Here is a 22883-nt window from a genome sequence, read left to right as displayed (position 1 = left end):
AAAATTTGGATATACGAAAATCGAATAATTTTAGGGTAGTTTCTTCAAGATTCATTAAAATATTTATTATAACTGGTGCAATATTGGATCCCACAAAGTTCAAAGAGTTAACTGCCGTCTTTCCACTGTATCGCTCAAGAAAATTCTACTGTATTATATATTATTATTAACAATTATTCATATTTCTTTGTTCCACTATCAGCAACTCGCATTTATTATCCTCCGCATTGTATCCCGAATAATTTCTACAAAACAAAGGGTCGAATCTCGAGCCATTGAACCGTGATTACACCCGACAGCCCTCCCAATCGGCTCAGCCAGTTTTTGAGAGGTACTGGGATCTCTCCCACGAAGATTTCCACCGATCCCGGTCGGTCGATTGGCTGGCAATCAATCTGGCGGGCTCGCGACACACCTACGGTAATGCCGTAATAATCGGTATACGCCGGGCTGCCGGCCCGGTTAAAATAAACGGCCCCTAACACCCCTCGGCCGAGGCCATGCGATACACCAGAAATTCACTCTCCGCTGCCTCCCGCTCTCTCGGAGCGGTGGCTTCACCTGTTAGGGTACTTGCTACCGATTTCGCGCTACGTGCACGGACCGGGCCCCGGCCGGGCCCTAGCATCTTGATACACCGGTGCCGCGGCGATCGCGAGCGTGTTATTACCCCGCCTAGTGGCTAGCTCCGAAGATTACACGTCTACGGGTCGGGGCTGGGGGCCCGGGATGGTCCGAGGCTACGCCTCGAATTTGTAACAGCGATTGCGCCGCAAATTTACATACACTAGGAGACAAGTCTGCTAGCCAGAGGACTCTGATGATGCGACTCTTCCTTCTGGCGACGATCTCAACCCTTTGTGTCTTAAATTGTGCTCTTCGTACGCTTCAGTGTAGTCTTGGGTCTAGATTGTTGAATGTTTCAGGCTTTTGTGTCTTAAATTGTTCTGTTCGTACGCTTCAGTGTAGTTTTGGGTCTAGATTGAAGATTCTGCGATTTTCTTGTGCTGAAGGTTTTAACCCTTTGTGCCTTGAATTATTCTGTTCGTACGCTTCAGTGTAGTCTTGCGTCTAGACTGTTGAAGGTTTCAACCCTTTGTGCCTTGAATTTTTCTGTTCATACGCTTCAGTGTAGTGTTGGATCTAGATAGTTGAAGTTTCTGCGATTTTCTTGTGCTGAAGGTTTTAACCCTTTGTGCCTTGAATTGTTCTGTACGTACGCTTCAGTGTAGTCTTGGGTCTAGATTGAAGGTCCTGCGATTGTTTCTTGTGCTGAAGGTTTCAACCCTGTCTTGAACTGTTTTACTCGTATTCTTTAGCCTAGTCTTGCTTCCAGATTGTTGATACTGAATTGAAAAGGAATTGGAGAATGTAAAAATAGTTAATTGGTGGCAGTGCTAATTGATCACAGTAGTAGTATCAATTAAGCAAAGTATTCATGATTCAGCGAGCAGGATCAAAGAAGCTACTTATTTTGTAACTCAGAAAGCCGAAGTTGCAGTAGCAACGCTGCGAATAAACATGGCGGACGCGTAGACTACAGCGCCCCTCGTAGACTTCCAATATGGCCGTCGTTAGCGTCCGTTCATCCCGGTATGCTCTTACCGGAGAAGGATCGAGTGTCGAGAAACTGATACAAAGATGACTGCGGCTAATTCTTCTGTTTAGTCCGGGGTACGCAGAAATTTTACAAGACACCCCTCTAGGCCATTAGGCAACGGTTGATCAGCGTGCACACGGTAGGGTCCTAATTTCGCGACGGCCGAGCCGCCATTACGAAATCACTGGGCCGGCGATAGTTCGATTGTTATTCGGTGTTTAGTGCGCGGCGCGTAATTACAAAATCGCGCCGCGGCTCGCATCCAAGTACGTGCGAATCGGCCTTTAAGCAGGCAATACCGAAGTAGCCCCGGCACCGCGTCCGCTGGCTACTTTGCATAGAAATGATACGTTGATCGTCGTGTCCATATTTATTCGAAATTCCGGCCGCGCGACAGAATATTGGTATTTACCGCGAATTCTGGCCGGCCGAACCGGCAATTTCACGCCAATCTGTAGCGCGTCGCTTTTCATTAATTAATTCCTGCCGTGCTGGGATTCCGCCCACCCCATTCGCCGTCGAATCTTTATCGTAAAACGCGTTTAATACACTGTCATTTCGATTTTAACATTTAATTCATCGGCCCCCGGATCCGGTTCAGCCGCGTCACGCGAACTATCAATGGCTGCGCCGATGGAACACCGTGGTTCTTTTTCCTCGATCACATATATTGGCACATTGTTCATTGTTCCGTTCGCCTTTGTCTCAGAAAAGTGATTCCCTTTGTTTCTAGGAAAAGGACACGCCGCCGAAGAATTTTAAGTGACACGGAACTGCCATTCTACGTTACGTTGCCGGAGATCTCGATGCGTGGCCATGCAGTGACTGTCTTCATTGAAGAGTTTTGCATTTTATACTTCACTGACGCTGGTAACGAAGTTAAGATTCTTAAATTATTCTATCTTTCTATCTCTAATTCTTCGTTTATCGCTTCTCGCATTCGTATATCGATTGTTCTATTCTATTTCTCGAACATTGATACACTGCCATTTTCTCTTCCTCACAGCAGTGTAATTTCTTCTGCGATTTTAACGATTTTTATTGAACACCTTCCGCCAGGAGTAATACAAGACAGTGGCAGGATCGGTTCGACCGGAAATCGCTCGTTTCAAGGGAGAAAACTGGAAACGCTCGCAATTTCGCGGCCCCGGCTATCGCGGTTCCCGCGGTTGCTCTTATTCCGAGTGAAAAGTCAAACGCAGCGGCGAGGAAGAGACGATCAAGCCAGAAACGCATCGTCGGGCTACCCTGTGTTTACACGGGCCGAGGTGGTCCGCCCCGCGAGCATTAGCTCTATCTTTGCACCGCCCAATTTCGCGTTCCCCCCGAATGCAAATTCTAGCGAAACGAGCGGATAGCAGAAATCACGGGGATCGGACGACGATGACGGACTAACTGACGCGTACGTTACGGCCTGTCCTGAACAACGTATTCCATCTAGGACAGGGGTCGTCAACCTCTCTTAATAAACTGCCGAATTTAGTTGAAAGACTCTGCAAAGAGCAGCAAGCTGAAAGTACATAAAAGACGCTAAATTCAAATTACTTAGGATCAAATTAATTTTAGATAAGATGATTTAGGTTGAAAGAGCTACTGAACCTAGGGAGACGAAGAGTTGATCCCATCTCAAAAATAATATAAACCAAGTATCGTAAGTCATTCACAAATAGTAAAAATTCACAGAATCACTAGAAACAATCGAAGGAAGTTTGAATTCGCTTATAATCTATCATGCTATCTAGCAAGTAATGTATTATTTAAAAAAAGGCCTTTATTTCACCGCGTTGAAAACGCAGCCACGCCTAAGCGTCGAGAAAGAGGTCAGAACGCGCCGTCTGACGAGGACAATGCACATACTCGGATGGAAGACCGCGAAGGAAGAGCGACAACGATGCTCGAACTAATGATACCGTCGACGAAGCTAATTACACGAAATAGTGGAACACCGTTGTCGCGTACTTTCGATGATTACTCGCGCGGAATTGCGTCCTCCTGACGCGTCCTCCGCTTCCCTCCCGTTCGGAACGCACTCTTCGGAATTCGATTTTTCGCGAAACATCGGCCGTTAGGCACACACACGTTCCCTCTTCAAGGTAGGTATGCACGCCTAAATTTCCCCCCGGCCTCGATCTCTGCCAAACTTCCTCCTGACAGCTTGAAGGAAATCATTCCGTTCCGAAAGCCGGTAATCACGCTAGTCGAACTTTCAAAATTGGCCGGACGCGTACGCAGCTCGACAACGATCCCCGTGATGTTACGCCCGTGAAGGAGATGCTCCTTTTTGCCGAAGGTCGATAATTAGCCCCCGTTCCCTCGGCAATTTAGTCATTTATTCGTCACAGATAGAGAGAGAGAGGGAGGAGAAGGGGAGGGAAGAAGGGAGAGAAAAGGGTGGAACGGAGAGGCGAGGGCCGAAGAAGACGATGGCACATGACATCGACCGGTGGTGCTCGGGTCCTCGGCGTAGCAGGTACTTCCGGTGCCGGGAAGCGGCCAGCTCATTGTCATTACGTCACCAGAGGCTGTCATTTGCTTTTTCAGACGTCCGTTTTTCTCGCCGCGCGGATAGAAGCCTCGAGGATCGTAATTGCACCAGGACCACTTCGGGGAGGACGTCTTCCAGCCAGTTGAACGTGTCCGAAGTGTCTGGAGATGCGGAATGAATGCGGCTGAATCGTTCTGACCTCGTATTTTGTGATTTCCTTGTGGCGGGCTCACGGTTTATTGGCTCTCTTTCTGCACGATGACTCGGGGAATGCATTAGTGACGCTAGGCTGCACTTTTCGGTGGTTTATCTGTTAGACCCTTCGCCTGGGAATCCTTTTCTTAGCTTTTGTTTTCCGTAAACGGAAATAGAAGGAGATTAAGTCGGGATTTATTGCGTGAACACGTGTATTATAACGAAGCGAAATATTTTGAAACGAGAGCGGATTGATAGTATCGAGGTTTAGATACTTTGAGTGGTAAGTTTAGGGTTCGCGAAGCTGGTCCATAGGGTATTTTTGAAATGTTTGGATGTTTTAAAGCTGTTTTAGTTTCAGGAACGAGACGTTTGCAAAATAAGTCTAGAGATCATTGGATATTCCCCTGTTTCTCATCAGAATTCGCTAAGTGCCCTCACCGAAGTGCTCACCGTAACTTTTCCTTTCCATTCCCCGCTCTTTTCATTATTTTTCACACCTTCCCAGCTAACAGAGCTTGAACATCACGGATACACGTTCGAAGTACGCAGCCTTGAAGGTGGCAAATCCCTGCCAGTTACTCGGTGTAAACATGAAGTACGATCGAGCAACGCTTAATACAAGAGGCGTGCATTCGATTAAGGAACAGCGTTCCACGGTCACGTTGGCAGCGCGCTCGCCGTTTAGACGATGATCGTTTGAAAAATACTCGGCCACGTTCATTACAATCGTTAATGAACGGTTTTCTGGAACCGGTGGGTGTTAAACTGCGTGTTTCACACCTGCTGAGTGAAACAAACACTGAATGCCCTGCCGAGACGACCAGACTGCGTTAAGTAACTCAAATCTAGCACTCGACGATTGTTCCAGTTAAGGCTGTCACTTGCGAAATCTCCCGAGAAGGAGGATCTCTAGTGTTAATCCTTTGCGAACGAGGATTGCTCAAGGAATCAAAAACTTTCAGAAGGAGCTAAATTGTACACTGTACTTTTAACTGATAGAGTCAAAATAATGTTTGTCATCAAAGAGTTAAAAAGCTGTTTTATAGACAGCTGAATTGTATATCTAGATCCTGAATACTAGACAAGGAGAAAAGCTTTTAGAAACAGCACTATTTTGCTGATTATTGAAATTGTTTTCAAAAACTTTCAGCAGAGAGAGCTAAATTGTACACTTTTAAGTATCAGAGGAAAGAAACCTATCATCTGATCTTGTGACTTAAATAATCCAATTACTCCTTTGATACCTCGCATTCCAAATGTAAATCTGACATCGTCAAAATGACATTCGTCCTCAAAGGGTTAATCCTTTGTACTCTAAGTTCTTCACTAGAAACGTGCAATATTTCTTAGTGAGATGTGAAGAACGTTGAAGCTAATAAACCAGAAAACGTACGTTAAGGAACAAGGCTATTTTATTCCAATATTTCAGATATCGATGCATTATGAAGCAAAGTATTATACATAAGACTATAATTTTGCTATATCAAATCTATTGTACAGCTATAGAATTGTACAGCTAAATCCTGAACACTAGAGAAGAAGAAAAGCTTTCAGAAACAGCATTATTTCGCTTGTTTTTCAAATTGTTTGCGTACAACTTGAAATTTTTGATAGCAAAGCCCGATGTCGACAGCAGACGACATTGATCCTCAAAGGTTCAAAGGTGCCAGCCGCAGTTGGAACAGTTTAAGTCTCGGCGGGACTGGTCATTGTCGTTGCCCGGACACTGGCGGGGATCCGTTGACGGCGGGAGAGGGGAGAGGCAGTCGGGATGCCCCGCGCGCCAAACAAATCGTGGCTAATAAGAAGTTGATACATGGTGGCGAGCTGGAGGGGGCCAATACATAAAAATAAGATAAATTTTACACTTGGCTGGTGATGAATGGCGGGATGAATTATTGAATAGTTAAACACACAGCGCCGTACCGGGCCAGCTCGCCCCGAGCACAGGCCCAAAGCCGGATCGGAGCATCGTTTCGACCCAGGGCCGCTTGTGTTTCGCCACGGAATCATCGGTTCCATTTCTTTCTCTGTGCACCGATCACCTACACACCCTACTCTCCGCTGATAATCTTTATACGTCCACCTTGACCAATACCATTCGACTGGTTTCACCAAAAGATATTCAAAACATTCTAATCAATCCTCCGCGATTTCAATAATTCCAATAATCATATCACTGCCATTTCTAAAACAGAACGTTCAATACTCTTCTACACTCTCCTTTTCAACACAAGCTTGACAAACATGTTTTCTACAGTTTACAGAAAAGTCGATGTTCAAGACCTTGGCAGAACTTGAAACGATTAGGGTACGCGTTCTAGTTGCATCGATCAAAATCAACGTGTACCGAATAATAAAATTCGATGCGTTCAATCGACGCGTTCCGTGAGTCTAGTGTTAACAAAGCCTAATGAGCGACTCCGATCGGTCGCCCGGCCTCCAATTAAACCCTGGGCCTTTTTGCATCCCGTTGGTCCGCGCTCGTTGCGCCTTGCATCGCCGGGAAAGGCAAGGCGGGAGCGAGACCGGCGCTCCTCCGTTCCTGCGGCATAAATTCACCTGCACGTTCCACTTCGTTATGGCTCTATTCACAGTGCCGTAACCGCGAGGACGGATATTCCTTGCTGTGCGGCCCATTCACCACCGCCGGGGCCCCGGACGGGCCCAGCAGCCCTGGTCGCGGGTGGAAGATGCACTGCGCGTCCCGCCGATTGTTTAATCGACGAGCTCGGCCGTCTACCACCTATGTCCTTTTCGTGGAAACTTTGTTTCCACTGGCAGCTTAACTCGTTCTCAATGGCGTCTGCCTTTAGGCGAATCTTCAGGGGATAGGAGCACGAAACTGCGCCTTGACGAAGGATACACGAGGATTATGGGACTCGTTGAAGACATTTTTCGAGTGATCACGATATCTTCGCACTTGACGCTGCTAGAACATTCTGAGAACGCTCAGTGGTTCTCCTTTCATCGCGACTCCTTATAGAAACCATACTTTCTACAATGATTTCGCGTGTCTTTCGGTATCTCTTCCATATAAATAAGTCTGAATCTCCAACGAGCTTTCACAATGGTTTCGCTTTGTACACTGATACTCTGAGTAGATGAAATACTTTGTAGCACTCTGTTAATTTTATATCTTTCAGTCAGCAAATTACAGTTTGACAGGATCCCGTTCGAGACGATAAGTTGTAAGACAGCCCGCAGAGTGAAGCGTCAAAACGGTTAGGCCCCGAGACAACAGCCGAAACTCCGATAGAAGGATGACGGGACACAGGGCCGGGGTCGGAAGCGATAGGGCAATATGTAATGGGGCACCAATTATAAGCGTGACACGGGGCATCGTTATAATTGGATACGAGGTGTTAAATCTGTTGGGTGTGGCCGGTTACGGGAGTTATGAGTGTTCCAGCAATAATGGTCTTGTCGCGGCTCGGGCTATACATATCTCTCGCACGAGCGAAACGCATCACGGCGCCGGCTAACGCGAGGGGAGTCTATTAAATTACAGCTTGTGCCTCGCTGCGACGTAGAAAGTAGGTAAACGATATCCTCCTTCGGCTACGGAATTAAATCTTGCCCCGATCGCACGATATCTAACCGTCGTTCACCGTCGGGCACTCGGGTCTCGCTCTGCTTTCAGGATGTAAATCAGTCCGTCAGGAGAACCAAGGAAATTTCTTTGTGAATCACAACGAATCTGTCACCTCTCCGGTTTCCAATCACGAATCCGTCGTCTTTCATTGTATACAGACAACGTGCACTGCGGAATCCCTCAGGGAAGTTTAAAATTTCAGAGGGTTCAACTCTTTGCGGACGAACGTCGACATTTCGGATGAAATTTTCATATTTGGAATACTAAGTTGCAAATGAATGTCTTAATTACTTGAGCAAGTGATCAGTGAATAGTTCCCTTTTTTATTGTTTAAGCATTCGAATAATTTAGCTTCGTGTGTTCCAAGCTTTGTGTACTTTAAACAGTCTTCGCCCGCGAAGGGTTAATATTGGAAGAGAGATCGAAGCTGGATAGATAGAAATCGAAGATTTTTAGTATCAGCTGCGCATATTCGCTCGCTCGTACGCAGAAGAAAGGAAGCTGAACTGCTTAATGGACAGCCGAGCATATTTTCGAAGGCAGCGAGGTTCGGGCCCGGAGATACCCCGGCCGGCTGAATGGAGCAGAGGTCTCGGAAGCAGGTTCATTACAAGGCTATAAACGCACGTTAGAAGACCATAAGGATGCGCGGCAATTACTTAAGAACTAATCAGCCGAAACCCGGCACGACGGCTGCTGTCCATCAAGAAATCATCGACCTCTCGGCGAATGGTTCTTTAGTTGCTCTCGTGGCAATTTCGGAACAGAACGTCTGTTAGTGGGACCCACGGTTAAGCCCCGCGTAATTAAAAGATCGCCCATTGCGAACGTGAAATCAAGAGCTTCCACCGCTTTGCGGATTAGAATCCGTGGAACGTCGATCTCGTCCGAGGCTGCGATTAAAGGCTGCGGATGCCTTAACGCATTCAGGATGGATGGAGGCTAAAGTTTTCGGTATCAGGCGATTGCCTTGAAATCTAAAGAGCGCCTTGGCAGCTATTTTTCAGTCGGGAATTAGGTAATGCTGGTTTTCAGAGCTACAATATTATTCTGGAGACTATTGCATGATGGAAAATTTGGATTTATCAGCTTTGAGAGGTAGAATATCGCTCTGGAAACTTTTGCACGGTGGAAAATTGAGATTCTCCAGCTTTGAGAGCTACAATATCGCTGTGTAAACTATTGCACGGTGGAAAATTGGGATTCCCCAGCTTTGAGAGCTACAATATCACACTAGAAAATATTGCACGGTGGAAAATTGAGATTCTCCAGGTTTGAGAGCTACAATATCGCTCTAGAAACTTTTGCACGGTGGAAAATTGAGATTCTCCAGCTTTGAGAGCTACAATATCGCTGTGTAAACTATTGCACGGTGGAAAATTGGGATTCCCCAGCTTTGAGAGCTACAATATCACACTAGAAAATGTTGCATGGTGGAAAATTGAGATTCTCCAGGTTTGAGAGATACAATATCGCTCTGAAAACTATTGCACAGTCGAAAATTGGGATTCCCCAGCTTTTTTAGCTACAATATCACTCTGGAAACTATTATACACTAAAAAATTAGGATTCGCCAGCTTTGAAAGCCGCAATATCACTCTAAAAACTATAACACAGTCGAAAATTGAGATTCGCCAGCTACGAGAACAGCACTAGCACCTAAAGACCTATTACACACCAAAGAATCGGAATTCGTCAGCTCTGAGAACTACTTGAAAATCGGAAATTACGATTCACTCATTTCGAGAACTACAATCCTCAATAACCTCGAACGCGTGAACGTTCGAAAACGCGACGTTCTCCAGCGTTGCGTTTGACCCAAACGCTGCGGAGAAAAATGATCATCGGCGGAGTCCAGCGGTAAATTCGGCGGAACGTGGGTTGCGCGGTTGAAGGGTCGTTTGAGGAATCGCGTGGAGGCCCGGTAGGATATCCCGGGCGAGCCGTGGTCCCGACTGGAACGAGAGCGAAGAGCTGACAGTCGAACGAGTCCGAGATCGAGAGAGAGACTGGCTAAAGTATAATCAGGTTTCGACTGAGTCCGCGGCCGCATGTAATAACAGTAATCCCTCGGTTCGCCGGTAATTTGGCCGTTCGCTCAAAAACTCCAAATTATAGAAGTTGCTGTCATTAGGCCACGGCGAGCACCGTGTGTATCGCGAGCCACCTTCTTCCCCGAACCCTCGGGAATTTTTGGGAAACTCGGGCTCTGGCCCTCTCGCCACGGATCGTTAGCGATCAAATGGTGTCCATCGGAAACCTACACTTTCCCGATAAACTGATGCAGAACTGAGGCGCACCGACTTGACGGAATCATCGACTCGATGAATCTTCTGACAAAGACTGAGACCTAAATGCAACATGTCTGTTAAGGTACAACAATGATTTCAGTCGAGTGTCACACGGATTCTCGAGTGATCTTATTGCTAGAGTTTCTAAGTTTGATCTGTCGATGAACAAGACTTTGAGACACCGAAATTGAGAGCGCTTGCCGAAGGAACGTACGCATCCTTAAACATCCTTTCGCCTAGAATCAGCGAGGCCCGAGGGAAGGACTCCTTAGATCCGTGGAAGCTGAAGCAGTCGAAGAAGAAGCGGAGAATGAACCAGACAGATCGCCCCGGGGCCACTCTCTCGGCCGGATAGCCTGTCTCGTTCTTTCCTCTCTTCTTTATCGTATCAAAGGGGAACAGGCGGGAAGGAACGAGAAGGGAATCGTTGCCCGTACACCTCGAAACACCGTTTAAAACTCCATTATGCCCGTCCGTGATCCCCGCGATCTGTGTCGAGGCTTCGCTAACACGTACCCGCGAACGTACCCGTCGATCGCCGGACGTGACACGTTCCTGGATCCTTGGGGGATCGAGGAACGATCAGGGGATCAACCCTGTTACCTTTATTCCCTTGCCAGAATCACTGCCGATGGTAAATTGTACAATGAAACTGCTTGGACCGAGTAAAAGGTATTGGGATTCGAGGATTAAACGAGTCGATCGTGTCTGGTGTATAATTTGCTACCTTTCAGACTGAGTTTGGTCTTATAGTTTGATATTTTAACCCCTTGCGAAGATTCTTTTGAAATACGAAACCTTCAGCGGGTGAAGTTCAATTATATCACTTGCTTAAATGATGGAAAAGAAAACTACGTGATGTATTGTTTGAGTAATTGGATCATCTGCTTGTGACTTAATTTTCGAGTGAAAGTTTCATCTCGGAAAATCGTCGACATTCGTCCGCGAGGGGTTAAACGTCAAATATTTTAAGGGTTGCACGTTGGTGTAATAGCTGGTGTTTTAGACATTGTGGTTGGTCTCGTAGTTTGTTATCGTAGACGTTGCATTTAGTTTTATAGTTCGCCAGCACAGACGTTGTAACTTCACAGCTTGGTGTTTTACACGTTGAGTTTGGCTTCGCAGCTCGATATCATAGATGTTGAACTAAATCCGGCGAACTCGGGAAAGAAACTGTATCTCGATGTAAGTCCTTCGCTCACCGGAAGCCGCGGGAACAATATTTCACCCGACACGTCTTGAAAAGCTGACACATTTACGAGGAAACACGGGGCAAAATATAAATATCGACGAACGCAGAACGCAAACTAGGGAACGGCGAGCGGTTATAATAAAGCTGCGCTGTTGGTTTAAATTACCCTATCGGTCGATTATGTCACGCGTCTTTTTTATGCACGTTACCCGGCCCTCCGTATGTATGCATATGCATGGCAGTTCGTCGATAAACAATCGTAATTATAATTGTAAAACTCGCTCGATAACATTTTCCCTGCGGCTTTTCCTCGCTCGGTGGTCTCCCTGTTCTCAAATCGCGCCGATCGCGCGGGAAATCGGTTCTGATCCCATTTACTCCGTTGTCTCGCCTCGCGACCGGGTCACTCGTAAGAATGGCGGTCGCGCGGGGCGCTTTACAAAGATACGTTTACAACGGAACTGTAATAGACGCTAAAGTAGTGTACCGAACAAAGAAGCTTATTGTAAATAAAATATCTTTGATATGTTTATAGCTAATCTACTGGAAATTGCTGAAGTTAAAGAGGATAACGCGTTACTATGCGAGGTATTAAAACAAAGTAATTTTGTTCCTTAATTTACATGCGAATGCTCGTTAAGTCGGTGAACAAAAAAATATCGTCTATAGATCATCAGGAAATATTGAATATTTCTAATGAAAACATTCGTATGCAAAGTTATGTATTATTCGTATCGTTGATTAATTGCTAGACATGCCTCCGCGCGTCGTTTCAACGTAAATGCTTCCATTATCAAACAAAAGCTTGTGTTTCTACGCTTCGCCCTCATCGCTGCTCAGATCGAGCGCCGCGGCTCCGCTGCAAACGTGCCCTAAAACGTCTCTGTTCCCTCGCGGAGAGCGATAAAAGATGGGAGGGCAAAAGGAGAAGAAGGAAAAAAGAAGCTGACGCTCATTCAAGTATATCTCGGCTAATTACGAGTAACGTATGCAAACGATCCGAGCAAAGTTCAGACGGATATTCCTCCGCTCGCGGAGGTGCTGCCCTCCCCTTCCTCGCAATCAGTGCCGCACTCCGTCTCTGTCAGCTTAGCACCGGTTATCCCCGGTCTATCTTTCTCCTGATGTATCGAACGTTACACACGTGTATGTATCGTGTGTCCCGCCATATTTATGCGCGTCTGGCACACCGGCGCGGCGTGGACGCGCGCGCCAACTGAGTTAACACGACTATCTGTTTCACTATTTTCGTGTGTTTTCTACTTCGCCAATGCTGCTTTCGCTGTTTCTGTGTCTGACACAGGCAGCTTGGATGTTAACGTTAACATTGCTGATCGAATCCTTTACTTTCTGTAACGTTAAAGGTGAGAGGAAAAGATAGCAAAGAAGTCGAAAGACGCCGTAAGAAGATGGTCTCTGTTATCGATTGATAATGTGTACTACACTTTGCTTTCGTACAATAGGCATCGACGTCGTTTTAATTGCTCACAATCCCATGATCCACTTATGACGGGCTTTCAATTTCCAGTTGAAGTGGATCGTCATTTGAACCTTCAACGAATGAAACGAATCTATTGTAGAGAATAAACTATGCGGGTATTTTTTAAACCCATCTTGTTTTTTCCTGCTAATCCTTATCAGTTTCTATTCAGAGACGAAAATCCATTTACTTACGTTCCAGCTGGCGGAGTAATAATGGTCATTCCATGTACGTGTACCGAATCTACGATCTATAGATAGATGGCGTGTCGCGTTAGCGCATAATCGATAAGGCTCGCATGAAAAAGGCAGTCTATAGGCTGTCTGCCCGGTGAATCGGATGAAATGTGTGTCTTTGAAGTGGCGAGAAATGTTAAGTCAGTCATCGGATGCGCTTTACGCGCAACCACCCTCCGCCGATCCCATTAGCGCCGGCTTTAGCCGCATGAATTGTATATGCGCCGCGTCACGATACTTCGCGGCTATCGTACTCCTCAATGGCCAACAAATTAGCGCCTCTGTCACCCCCGGTTTCCCTTCAACCATTTTCCAAACGCGAAGTAACGTACAGTCAACTGGAACTTGTACTTCGAACTCTCTCCTGCGTTCATTATTTTCTTCAAAATACCTTTCACCACTCAATACTTGCAACAACCTGATCATCCTACAATACTAACATTGCATCTTCTCTAATACTATATTCACAATAAAAGTAGATCAAAAATCTTTCTACTAACACGATTCCCCAACGTCTACCTCAAGTACAAGCCTAACACAAAGCATTACCAATGTTCACCAAAATAGCACATAATCCAAATCTGATGGTACCCTAACTGAATCCTTCAAAATACTTGCGACGAAAAGACACGTTAATGGATAGAGATCCGGTGAACGCAGTGTCCGCTGAAAGTTCAAGCCTAATAGGGGGCGTTACCAACCTTTTTCCGTTCCGGCGTCTCCGTTTGGTAGCATAAACGGTCCCGAGCTGGCTCATGGCGACCGGGTTGTTGGGTCCCGACGCCGTGGTCGGTGTCGGCACCGGCGCCGAGGTGGGCGTCATCGCGGGATCAACGACGTGGGGCTGAGGGTGAGAGGCGGTCAGGGTAAGCTGAGATCCCGGGGGATAGCATGCCGCCGTCACGTAATCCGTCGCCGCCGCGAGGGACGCGCTCGCTGGTCCACAAATCCCAGCGACCACCCCCTGCACTCCACCCCCGACGTTGCTCCCGCTGCCGCCGCCACTTCCCCCTCCTCCTCCTCCTCCGCCCCCTCCGCCGCCTCCTCCGCCACCGCCAGCGACACCGACGACACCCCCGACCACCCCCAGCCCCGCCGAGGCGGTCCTGTCCAGCGCGTACACCGTGCAGACCGTGACGCCCTTCGTTTCCGGCGACGCTACGTCATCGTCGTCTGTCACTGACGGGTTGACCAGCTGCCGGCGTCGAGCTTTCGACTCCCGATCCCGGTTGGCGTCGGGACAATGCAGCTGCGACAGCTGTTCCCTGATAACGAACAGCTCTGATCTTCCTTTCGCGCGAGTTTTTCGCGGGCAAACCGGGGAACTCGGTTAAAACGGCGCGTCCCGTTGGACGATGGTATCGTTCAGACGGTCTGTCGATCACATCGAAGATCGAACTGCTCGCGGTAGCGCGTCGCTGAGGACACAAGGTTGCCGGATTGGTATCATACAGGGGTCATTGGGTGTCGCTGATAGGCATTACAACGTTGATAGTCAGGATCCGATCACCGTTCAAATGCGTTAGACACTAGTGTCGCAGCGGAGTGACCCCGATGCCGTAACTCGATGATTATCGGCTCATCGCGTTGGGCACGCTGACAGTTTCGTACTGCGACGGGCAGCGGCAGCCTCCACCGTGACCGATGCACATCGTTCAGCGACCAGTTCACTGTCACCGGGAGATCACCCCTTCCCGAGCAATCCCCGAACACGGAAAACAGTCGATTCCTCTAAAGCACACCCCGTCCAATGTCACAGCGGCGATCACGATCCAGCCTCGGCGGGCCTGGATCGCGGCTCGCGCGGCGTCGCGTCCGATCCAAAGTCACGTAAGCTCAACATACTCGTCACGTTCACGGCGAGTTCACCAGGCTGTACCTCCTTTATATCACTCAACTCGTGCACTCTCACTTGCTAGCTATCCTACAATCCTCTTGACCACTCGTCGAGGATCCAACGGTTCACAATCACGATCACGTGACACAGCGTGGTTCTCAGAACCGCGTAGCCAACGGAGAACCAAAAACCAGGGCGCACCGGGGAAAAAAATAACCGCGCCGACAATCAATCTATCGCGAGTCCGGGCGAAACGCGCTTCTCGGATCGGATCGCGTCACGTGCGCGCGGAAACTGAGCCCGCCGACACTCACTCCCCCCTTCGGTCCTCGTCGCTCCCCCCACCCCTCGCCAGCCCTCTGCGGGGGTACTTTTTCCGTACGCGGTGTACGCGACACGACTCGCGGCTGAGGAAGAAAAAAAGGACGCGGATCCGCGGGGTCCGCGGAGAGAGAGAGACCGAGAGAGAGAGAGAGTCGAACGAGCGAGCGAGCGAGCGAGCGAGCAAGCGAGCAGCACGGAGAAAACACACCCGGTGTGCTCGCCTGGTAGAAGCGTGTCGTGTACTGGCGGCCCTGCCGGGCGTAGCATAAGTCAGGAGACCGTGGCATAGATCGGAACGAATCGGTGGTGGTAGCCAAGGCGGCCGGTGGTGGTGGTGGGCTCACCTCCTCGATAGAGGAGTAACCTCGCAGGGATCGTCGGACCGGCCACCGCCACCTTCCACCCCAGGAATTGCTCCTGGGAGCGAACCGGCCGGCCCCCCCGACCTCTCCTGCCCCGCCACGGTTATGATAGCACACGAACGATAGATCTGTGACGCGAGCGTTCCGTGTGTGGGCCAAGAACACAGACACAGCCGGCCGCGTGGTGGGGAACAAAACCCCTAAAGGTCTCGCCTGGTATCCCCTCCCGTTGCCGACGCCACGCCCACCGACCCAGCGCGCCGGCCAATCCCGTTGCCAGCATGGCGTTAACAAGCCCAACCCGCGCCGCTCGGGTAGATACCATCGTGCGCGTTAAACGATTACACCTATTCCATCGATGGTGTCCCATCCTTGTTCAACCCGCTCGCCGCTCCTACGCATCGTTGCGGCTCTTCCTCCGACCCTTTCCGTTTCTCTCCCTTTTGGTCCCTGGTCTGGAGAGTGCACACGGACAGGGATGGGAATTTCGTCGGTTCTATCCGATATGCTCGTAATGTCTCGGCGAGGGCTGACTCGTTAAATTCGAGGCTTGTCTCGGGGTTTATCCGGTGATCTCTTTGCCGGGTATGCGATGGCTGCGGACTGTCAGTTGGTGGAGTCGATGGTGCCGATTTGACGGTAGGGCTTCATTGTGGCCCATTCGATGTTGGACGTTTTGGGACAAGTGTAGAGCATGGGGCTAGTGTGGTTAATGTTCAGTGCAAATATTTTTACACTAACGAACCGTCAGTTGAATTCGTTTCGATGATCAGCTACTTAGGAATCGTTCCTCAGGTGTTCAACAGTTGAGTCACTGAGTTGTTTGAAAATTGCATCCTTGCGCCGAAGATGTCTTCCGTCTTTCTGCTATTGGAACTTACACCGTCGAGATTCAAATATGGCACCAAGTGCCGGAAACAAATTTCCAAGCCTGGTGCATTTTTATCCATACAATCTTGATTGCAGTCTACTCGAGTCATCCGTCGGACTTCAAGGTACCGAGGATTAAAAGAAAGTCATCTCCCTCGCAAAGAGCGATACATAAATTTCTGCAATCTGAATCATCCTTACGAGCACCAGTAATGATCGTTTAAAACAACTGTCCGATGCAAACTCTAACTTCAAGATCCATAATCGCAATTGTGCAACATTATCATTCCATCTTACTAGAAATCATACGTTATATTTCTTTATCATTCTTTCCGTTTCCGAGCGTTCCTACCTACACATTCTTTTCCCCCAACATCGCTCATAAGACATTCGAAACACCATTAGTTCCCATCAAAGGTGTCTGCACAAAACAATCCGCCGTAAATTCGCGGGGACTTTATAGCCTCTATCCGAAGGCTCTCCCCCTCGTGAGCGTTATCAGATCGCGAGACACAAACAATGTCTGCCATCCAAGAACCGTCCGAAGACATGCCACTGATATCAAGGTGGCGTTCGAACGGAAACCGATCCCGCGATCGGGATCGACGGCTGACAGCCGATGTTGCACACTTTTCCCGGCGATCACCGTGAAACACACGATATCGCCACGGATCCGCCGAAATTGATTGCGACCGATCGGAACGTCTCGGTGACATGCGATTCGACGGTCGTTTTATCTTCGCCTGTTACAGACGATCACCTCGATACAAGGCGGCGGCGTTGTTTCCGGTGTCGCTGTCGCCGGAGGAACGACAAAGTTCGATGGGCGATACGTGAAAACCGTTCATAGAGCCGGCCGTGATATTCTATCACGCGCGAAACCGGGGTTGCATGCGAGAGACACATACAGGGATGTCCCGACGACTGATCGTCGGAGGCGTATCCACTTTTGATATGTTTGACACGAATTCCCCTCGGCGATCCGGCATCGCAGGTATGGGGAAGTTCGTAAGTAATTGAACGAATAACTAGCGCATTCCCGTTCCCATGGGCAATTAGGCGATAAATCGCGCGAATCCGAAAACTCGCGTTTGGAAATCTAACTTTCGGAACTCCGGACGCCATTAATGGAATTTGTAACTTTGTAAACTTGTTTTTGTTTGGTTGGCTCCTACTTAGGTTTCGTTTATCATCGTGGACATTAAATTCCCATAATTTTCGTTTGTCCTCACTATTCGTTCTCCTGTTACATAACCACTATACACGAGCATATGCCATATACTATTGGTTTTACTTCTCCATGAGGATGTTAGGAAAATAGCTATTTGATTAAATAGCTACATGTAAGGAAGAAATGATGGGGATATTAAAATCAGTGCTAGGAATTAGATACTTTTATTCTGTTAGTTTCATAGAATAGAAGATTATGGTGGAACGATAGGATGTCCTCCATTTTGTTCTTGCAAATGTCTTCTGAAATTGGTCTGAAGTAACTGTCTCCATTTTCTATTTACAATCTTAATCTCTACGTGATTTCTCGTGTAAATAATAATTTGTTTACTTACGAGAGATGATGAGCTTAAACTACTGTTATTACATTCGTCGATACACTGCCATTATTCGTAGCGATCGGTGTTCGCGAATACCTGTGTGTAATATCAGTAATCCGAGTGATTAAAACATAACAATTATTTCCTGGATCGAGACTAGCAATTTAAGGAAATATTGCCAAGGAACGAGAACTATTGTTTCAAGTGCAGAAACCAGCGCATCGTTTGAAATGTATAATCGACAATTGCTCGCCAGCGACATTACGTAAAATGCGTCGAAACATATCTAATATCCATGCCGAATGGTTTCTTTTTCTGCGTCTAACTGTATAATGCACGGCCGTAATTATAGCAATCATACGAGTGCTAATTATTACTTGCCAAGGTTTTTCTATAACAATTTTTTTTAAACGTTCCCGTAATTGCCCGGTCGTCATTTTTTCACTATTGCGAATTACACGCTGGCAATTACCATCGTCCTCATATTTTGTTCTTGCGTTATATTGTTGGTACGCGTCATTAGCCAGAGATCTGGTACACCGTCGAACATTTTTATACGGTTTATTGCAACGACTTGCATTAAAATGTGGATATATATACATATATATTGAATACGATCGAAAGAACACTATTTCGTAACGGACTGCAAACAAGTTGAAGTATCGCCGCTATAAATGAAGGGGGAAAGCAAAGAAGAAAAAAGAGCAACAACAACAACAACAGCAAAGGAAAAAGAAGAAAACGTTAATTCAAGGGATACACATTTCCTTTTTTTGCGGCCCGTAATTGTTCAAGCGAAATGACGGGCCTTTTTATTTATTTACTGGCGGACGGCAAGCGTAACAGCGTCGGTCTTGTTTTAATAACACGTTACACACCTTCTTACGAAAAATCTCATTCGCGTTAAGAACTCATTTCACGCATGCATTTCAGGCATGGACGCTACCGTTGGAGGAACTCCTTTACACGCAACTAAAGCACCGGCTCCCGCAGCTGACTATCTTTAATTCTCTCGTTGCTTACCGATGGACGGACCGGCTCTCTTTCTCTAACGAGTTCCCGAACAAATTTACACGAGATGAAATTTATTTATTCAAATCCGAGACCGTTCGGAAACCTATCTGCGTTTCATTCTTTTCTTGGAATAACTTCAAGCGAGGTTATTCGGATCTTTAACATGCTGGATGCCGTGGGAGTCACCGATGGCCTCAACCAAATCGAATTACTATACCTCATTCGATTAAACGATGATTATTTGAACATTTTTCTATATTATAAGTAATACCACTTAATGCAGTGACATTCGACGAGATAAACCTGCAATGATAATAACGTAATTCAATTACAGAAGTTGACGTCGCATTATTTTCTACACTCTCAGCACTTAACGTGTTAAGAATCTTTTAAGTATCAAACCTTTGAGGCTTGCTGTTGCTTGTCGAATTTTGTACTTTTAGAACGGTCCAATTTTTGGATAGAATAAAGACTTAGTTTTTATCTTCGAGAATATTTGAAGTGTACTACATCTGTTAAACGAGATCACAATTTATTGTAGAATGTTAGCATCTAAGTAGGTTCATGGACGGAAATCTTTTAACCCTTAACACTCCAGGTTGTTTTGTAATCTATCAGCTACTGCAGCTAATTTTTATAGTATTTACAGCGAAAATGAGAAATGCTATAACGTTTCTTCGATCTTTTATTTTCCTTAGTACAAAACTCGGATGTGTGGAAAATCGAATAATTTTAGGGTAGTTTCTTTAAGAATCATTAAAATATTTAATATTGTAACTGGTGCAATATTGGAGCCTACAGAGTTCAAAGGGTTAACATGAAGACTTAACCATCGAGAATCTTGTCCCTGCTAAATTTAACAGACATGTGGTCTTAAATCCATCGCTACTTTTAAGCTCGCCCTATCTCTCTTGTTCTCCGTACACTTTGCATCTATCTTTTATTCTTCTGCCATCAGCGGCGTCCATTTATTTAGCCGTATAAACGTAAGTCACACACAAATTCAAATGCCCGCGCACATCGTCGAAATCGAATTCCGGCAGCGTTTACTTTCGTCTCTTGTTACATTCATTACAAAAGAAGGCCCATCAATGGGCGATTTTTCTGAAACTAATCATTAATTCTACTCGTGGTCTTTGTGATGACTCGCCACTTATTCAATCCGAAACAATCAAACGATTCCCGATCGATCGCAAACGATACTATTCGAGGCCACCGTGTAATCCCTATTAATTCCCGGTATAAAATTGAAAGTCGAACGGCCGAAGCTCTGAAACCACTTTAAATCAGCTGTAAATGAATAGATTTCACGAAGATCCAATATTAAGGATGAGTTTAGGTTCACTTTTATATTTCGTTGCTTCAACTAACTTAAGAATAGTTAACACTATCCTTTATCATCGATTTTACAAATATCATTGTTAAAAAATCAATCATTTCAATCTCCCGAACTAATCAGTATCATTAAACACACTCCATCTCATATTCTAATTGAAAACTGAATATCGTTGTTCCATTTCTAATCTGAATGTTCGTTGTATTCTTCTGAACGAACTTAAACGTTGCTTAGCGTCCTCCCATTAATAATTAACACTAAAACTACTAGACGGGTGAGAATGACCTACCCCTAATTTTCTATGTCTGCAATTATTAAAAAGATAACAGATGTTCCTCGGAGAAACAATCGACGAAATTGATTTAACAATAGGCAAACTGAATTACAAATCAATTAACACGCCTGCCAAATAAACACAACCCCCATACAATCAAAACAATTTTCCTAATAAAACAGAAACTAAAAGGTGAAAATTCTTCATAACAATTACTACTGTTCTTCCTATATTTAATACATCTAACAAAATTCAGTTCGTTCGATACATCAAAAAAATAAATTTTTAAGTTGGAAAAAATGTTACCACTCAAATTCAGGCAAAATGGCAGGTCAAGTGTCGGTCTCAGTAGACGCGCCCTTGGAGTTTCTAAAAGTCGATTTAACTCGGTAATGTTAGCGTGAACGATATATCGTTCGCTAATTAACATTCATTACCACAGAATACATACCCGAAAGAAGACTCCAGAAAAAATAAATAATAATTGCCGGCGATCCTGCATTAATTAAGTGTTCCAGGTAAAAGTAATCGCGCAGCCACCTCGAAGTGCATTTTTCGCGGGAAAGCCCCGTCCCCGTTGAGCCATCGTGGCGCCATCTGTTACCAGGAGAAGCGACTGGCGCTCCCGGTTAATTCTATCGCATTACCAACGGATAAAGTACGCAATCTCGGCTGCGAACTCCACCGGAATAATTGCAGGTTGTATCGCCGGCGGCGATCAAAAATGCAGAAGGGAAATTACAGGAGAGCATTCGACTCGAAATAAAAATGGTGTACCGTCGATGGCTAAAGTTCCGCGTTCGGGTGGGAATCAGTTCGATTTTCACGTGTCTCCGAACGCGCGGCGTTCCTCCGCGACACGGAAAGGCGATCTGTCGTTATTCCGTGCCGCGGGAATAATGGACGGCCGGGGATAATGGGCGGCACGTATAACAAAAGCCTAGCCTAACAATGCAAAACCGAGGCTTAATTAGATAAATCATTGTTTTGAGACGTGAACCCGCAATCAGGGCTGCGAGCGGCGGCGCAATTGATGCCGCGATACCAGCGACACGCCGCGCGCACCACTCGTAATTGCGTGCTATGAATAATTACTTGTGCAACGGGTTGGCCAGGGGTAGTCAACCACCGAGCTGCGAGCCACCGTGGCCCTGATAGAAAAAGATGGAGAAAAAAAGGGGGACAAAGGAAAAAAGCCACGGGGAAAGAAAGAAAACGTGGCTTATCACGGTGGCCGCGCCCCGCGGAACCACGATTACCATCAGCAACCCCCCAGGATCCGCGCGTGCGCGCTAATCGGGCGCATACCGCGTTTCCGTACTTTCTTGCAGAAAGAAACCCTTTCTAAAAGGGTCTTTCCGTCTGCCAGATCGCGGACGTTTATGCAAGTTAATGTTCCCATAGACTATCTCGAGAGATACGGGGATCTACGAGGACTCAGGGATTTTCGTTTAATTGTCCGAGATTTGTACCAGATTGTTGCTATCAAACAGCGTTCTATGGGAAAGTATGGCAATCGTTCATGTTCCTTCAGTAAAATTATTAGGATTTTTGATCAATGTAACATTCGAAAGTCTCTGATTTAAGTTCGAAATGAAGTAATTTTCATACATTTTTGCCAAGGTTTGCATTTCATCATTTCTGAGATACATTTGCAAATCATTAGGTTCGCAGAAGTATCACCAAGCGTTCCTCCAGTTGCACGGAAGGGGTTACACGAAGGCGTCCCTTTTTCCAGTTGGTACATCGGAAAACAGCTTATACTCGATTAGATACGTGTTTCCGCAAACGCGGATCGAAGGGGTTTCGAGAATCGACGGTGAGTTTTCTCATGTCGGAACGATACCTGGCTACTTCTGCGTATCAAGTTCCTCGGAAACCGTTCGGACGGATCCCCGTGAATTTGCGTTCGTGCACCGAGGACGCCGGAGCCTGGTACTCCGTGTTCATCCGCGTTTTCTGCCCGAGAAGACACTTGTGCAACTATGTTTCGCGTGCAGAACCGGCAGGTCTCCCCGGGACCGGTCTTGAGGCCGTGCACCGCTTCGTGCGTGATAGACGACAGACCGCAAATGAAAGGGCATCAGCAAACATTGAACCTGCCACATTCTTCAAACTCTTCCTTCGGGCGTGCATCCGGCTTCTCGCCGATTCCCGCGGACTGGAAGTTTCTCGAGCATCTTCCGCGCGGGATCGTACCGCGGACTGTCGCCGGATTGTCAACGGGCAGGAAGCGACG

At 46.8% G+C, this 22883-nt stretch overlaps 1 protein-coding gene across 2 annotated transcripts in view; it reads right to left on the bottom strand.

Annotated features, from left to right (window-relative positions):
- Positions 1-14073, bottom strand: part of ss (aryl hydrocarbon receptor spineless) — a 172684-nt gene extending 158611 nt beyond the window's left edge. For both annotated transcript variants that reach the window (XM_076370352.1, XM_076370357.1), the window contains exon 1: positions 13779-14073. In XM_076370352.1, the coding sequence (XP_076226467.1) occupies positions 13779-13900 (122 nt within the window). In that variant the 5' untranslated portion in view covers positions 13901-14073. The remainder of the gene's footprint in view (positions 1-13778) is intronic.
- Positions 14074-22883: the final 8810 nt, after the last annotated feature.

This window comes from Nomia melanderi, chromosome 1 (genome assembly GCF_051020985.1).
Source record: "Nomia melanderi isolate GNS246 chromosome 1, iyNomMela1, whole genome shotgun sequence".
NCBI classification, from domain to species: domain Eukaryota; kingdom Metazoa; phylum Arthropoda; class Insecta; order Hymenoptera; family Halictidae; genus Nomia; species Nomia melanderi.
The sequence above is the reverse complement of the archived record's forward strand: the minus strand, read 5'-3'. Positions and strand labels throughout refer to the sequence as shown.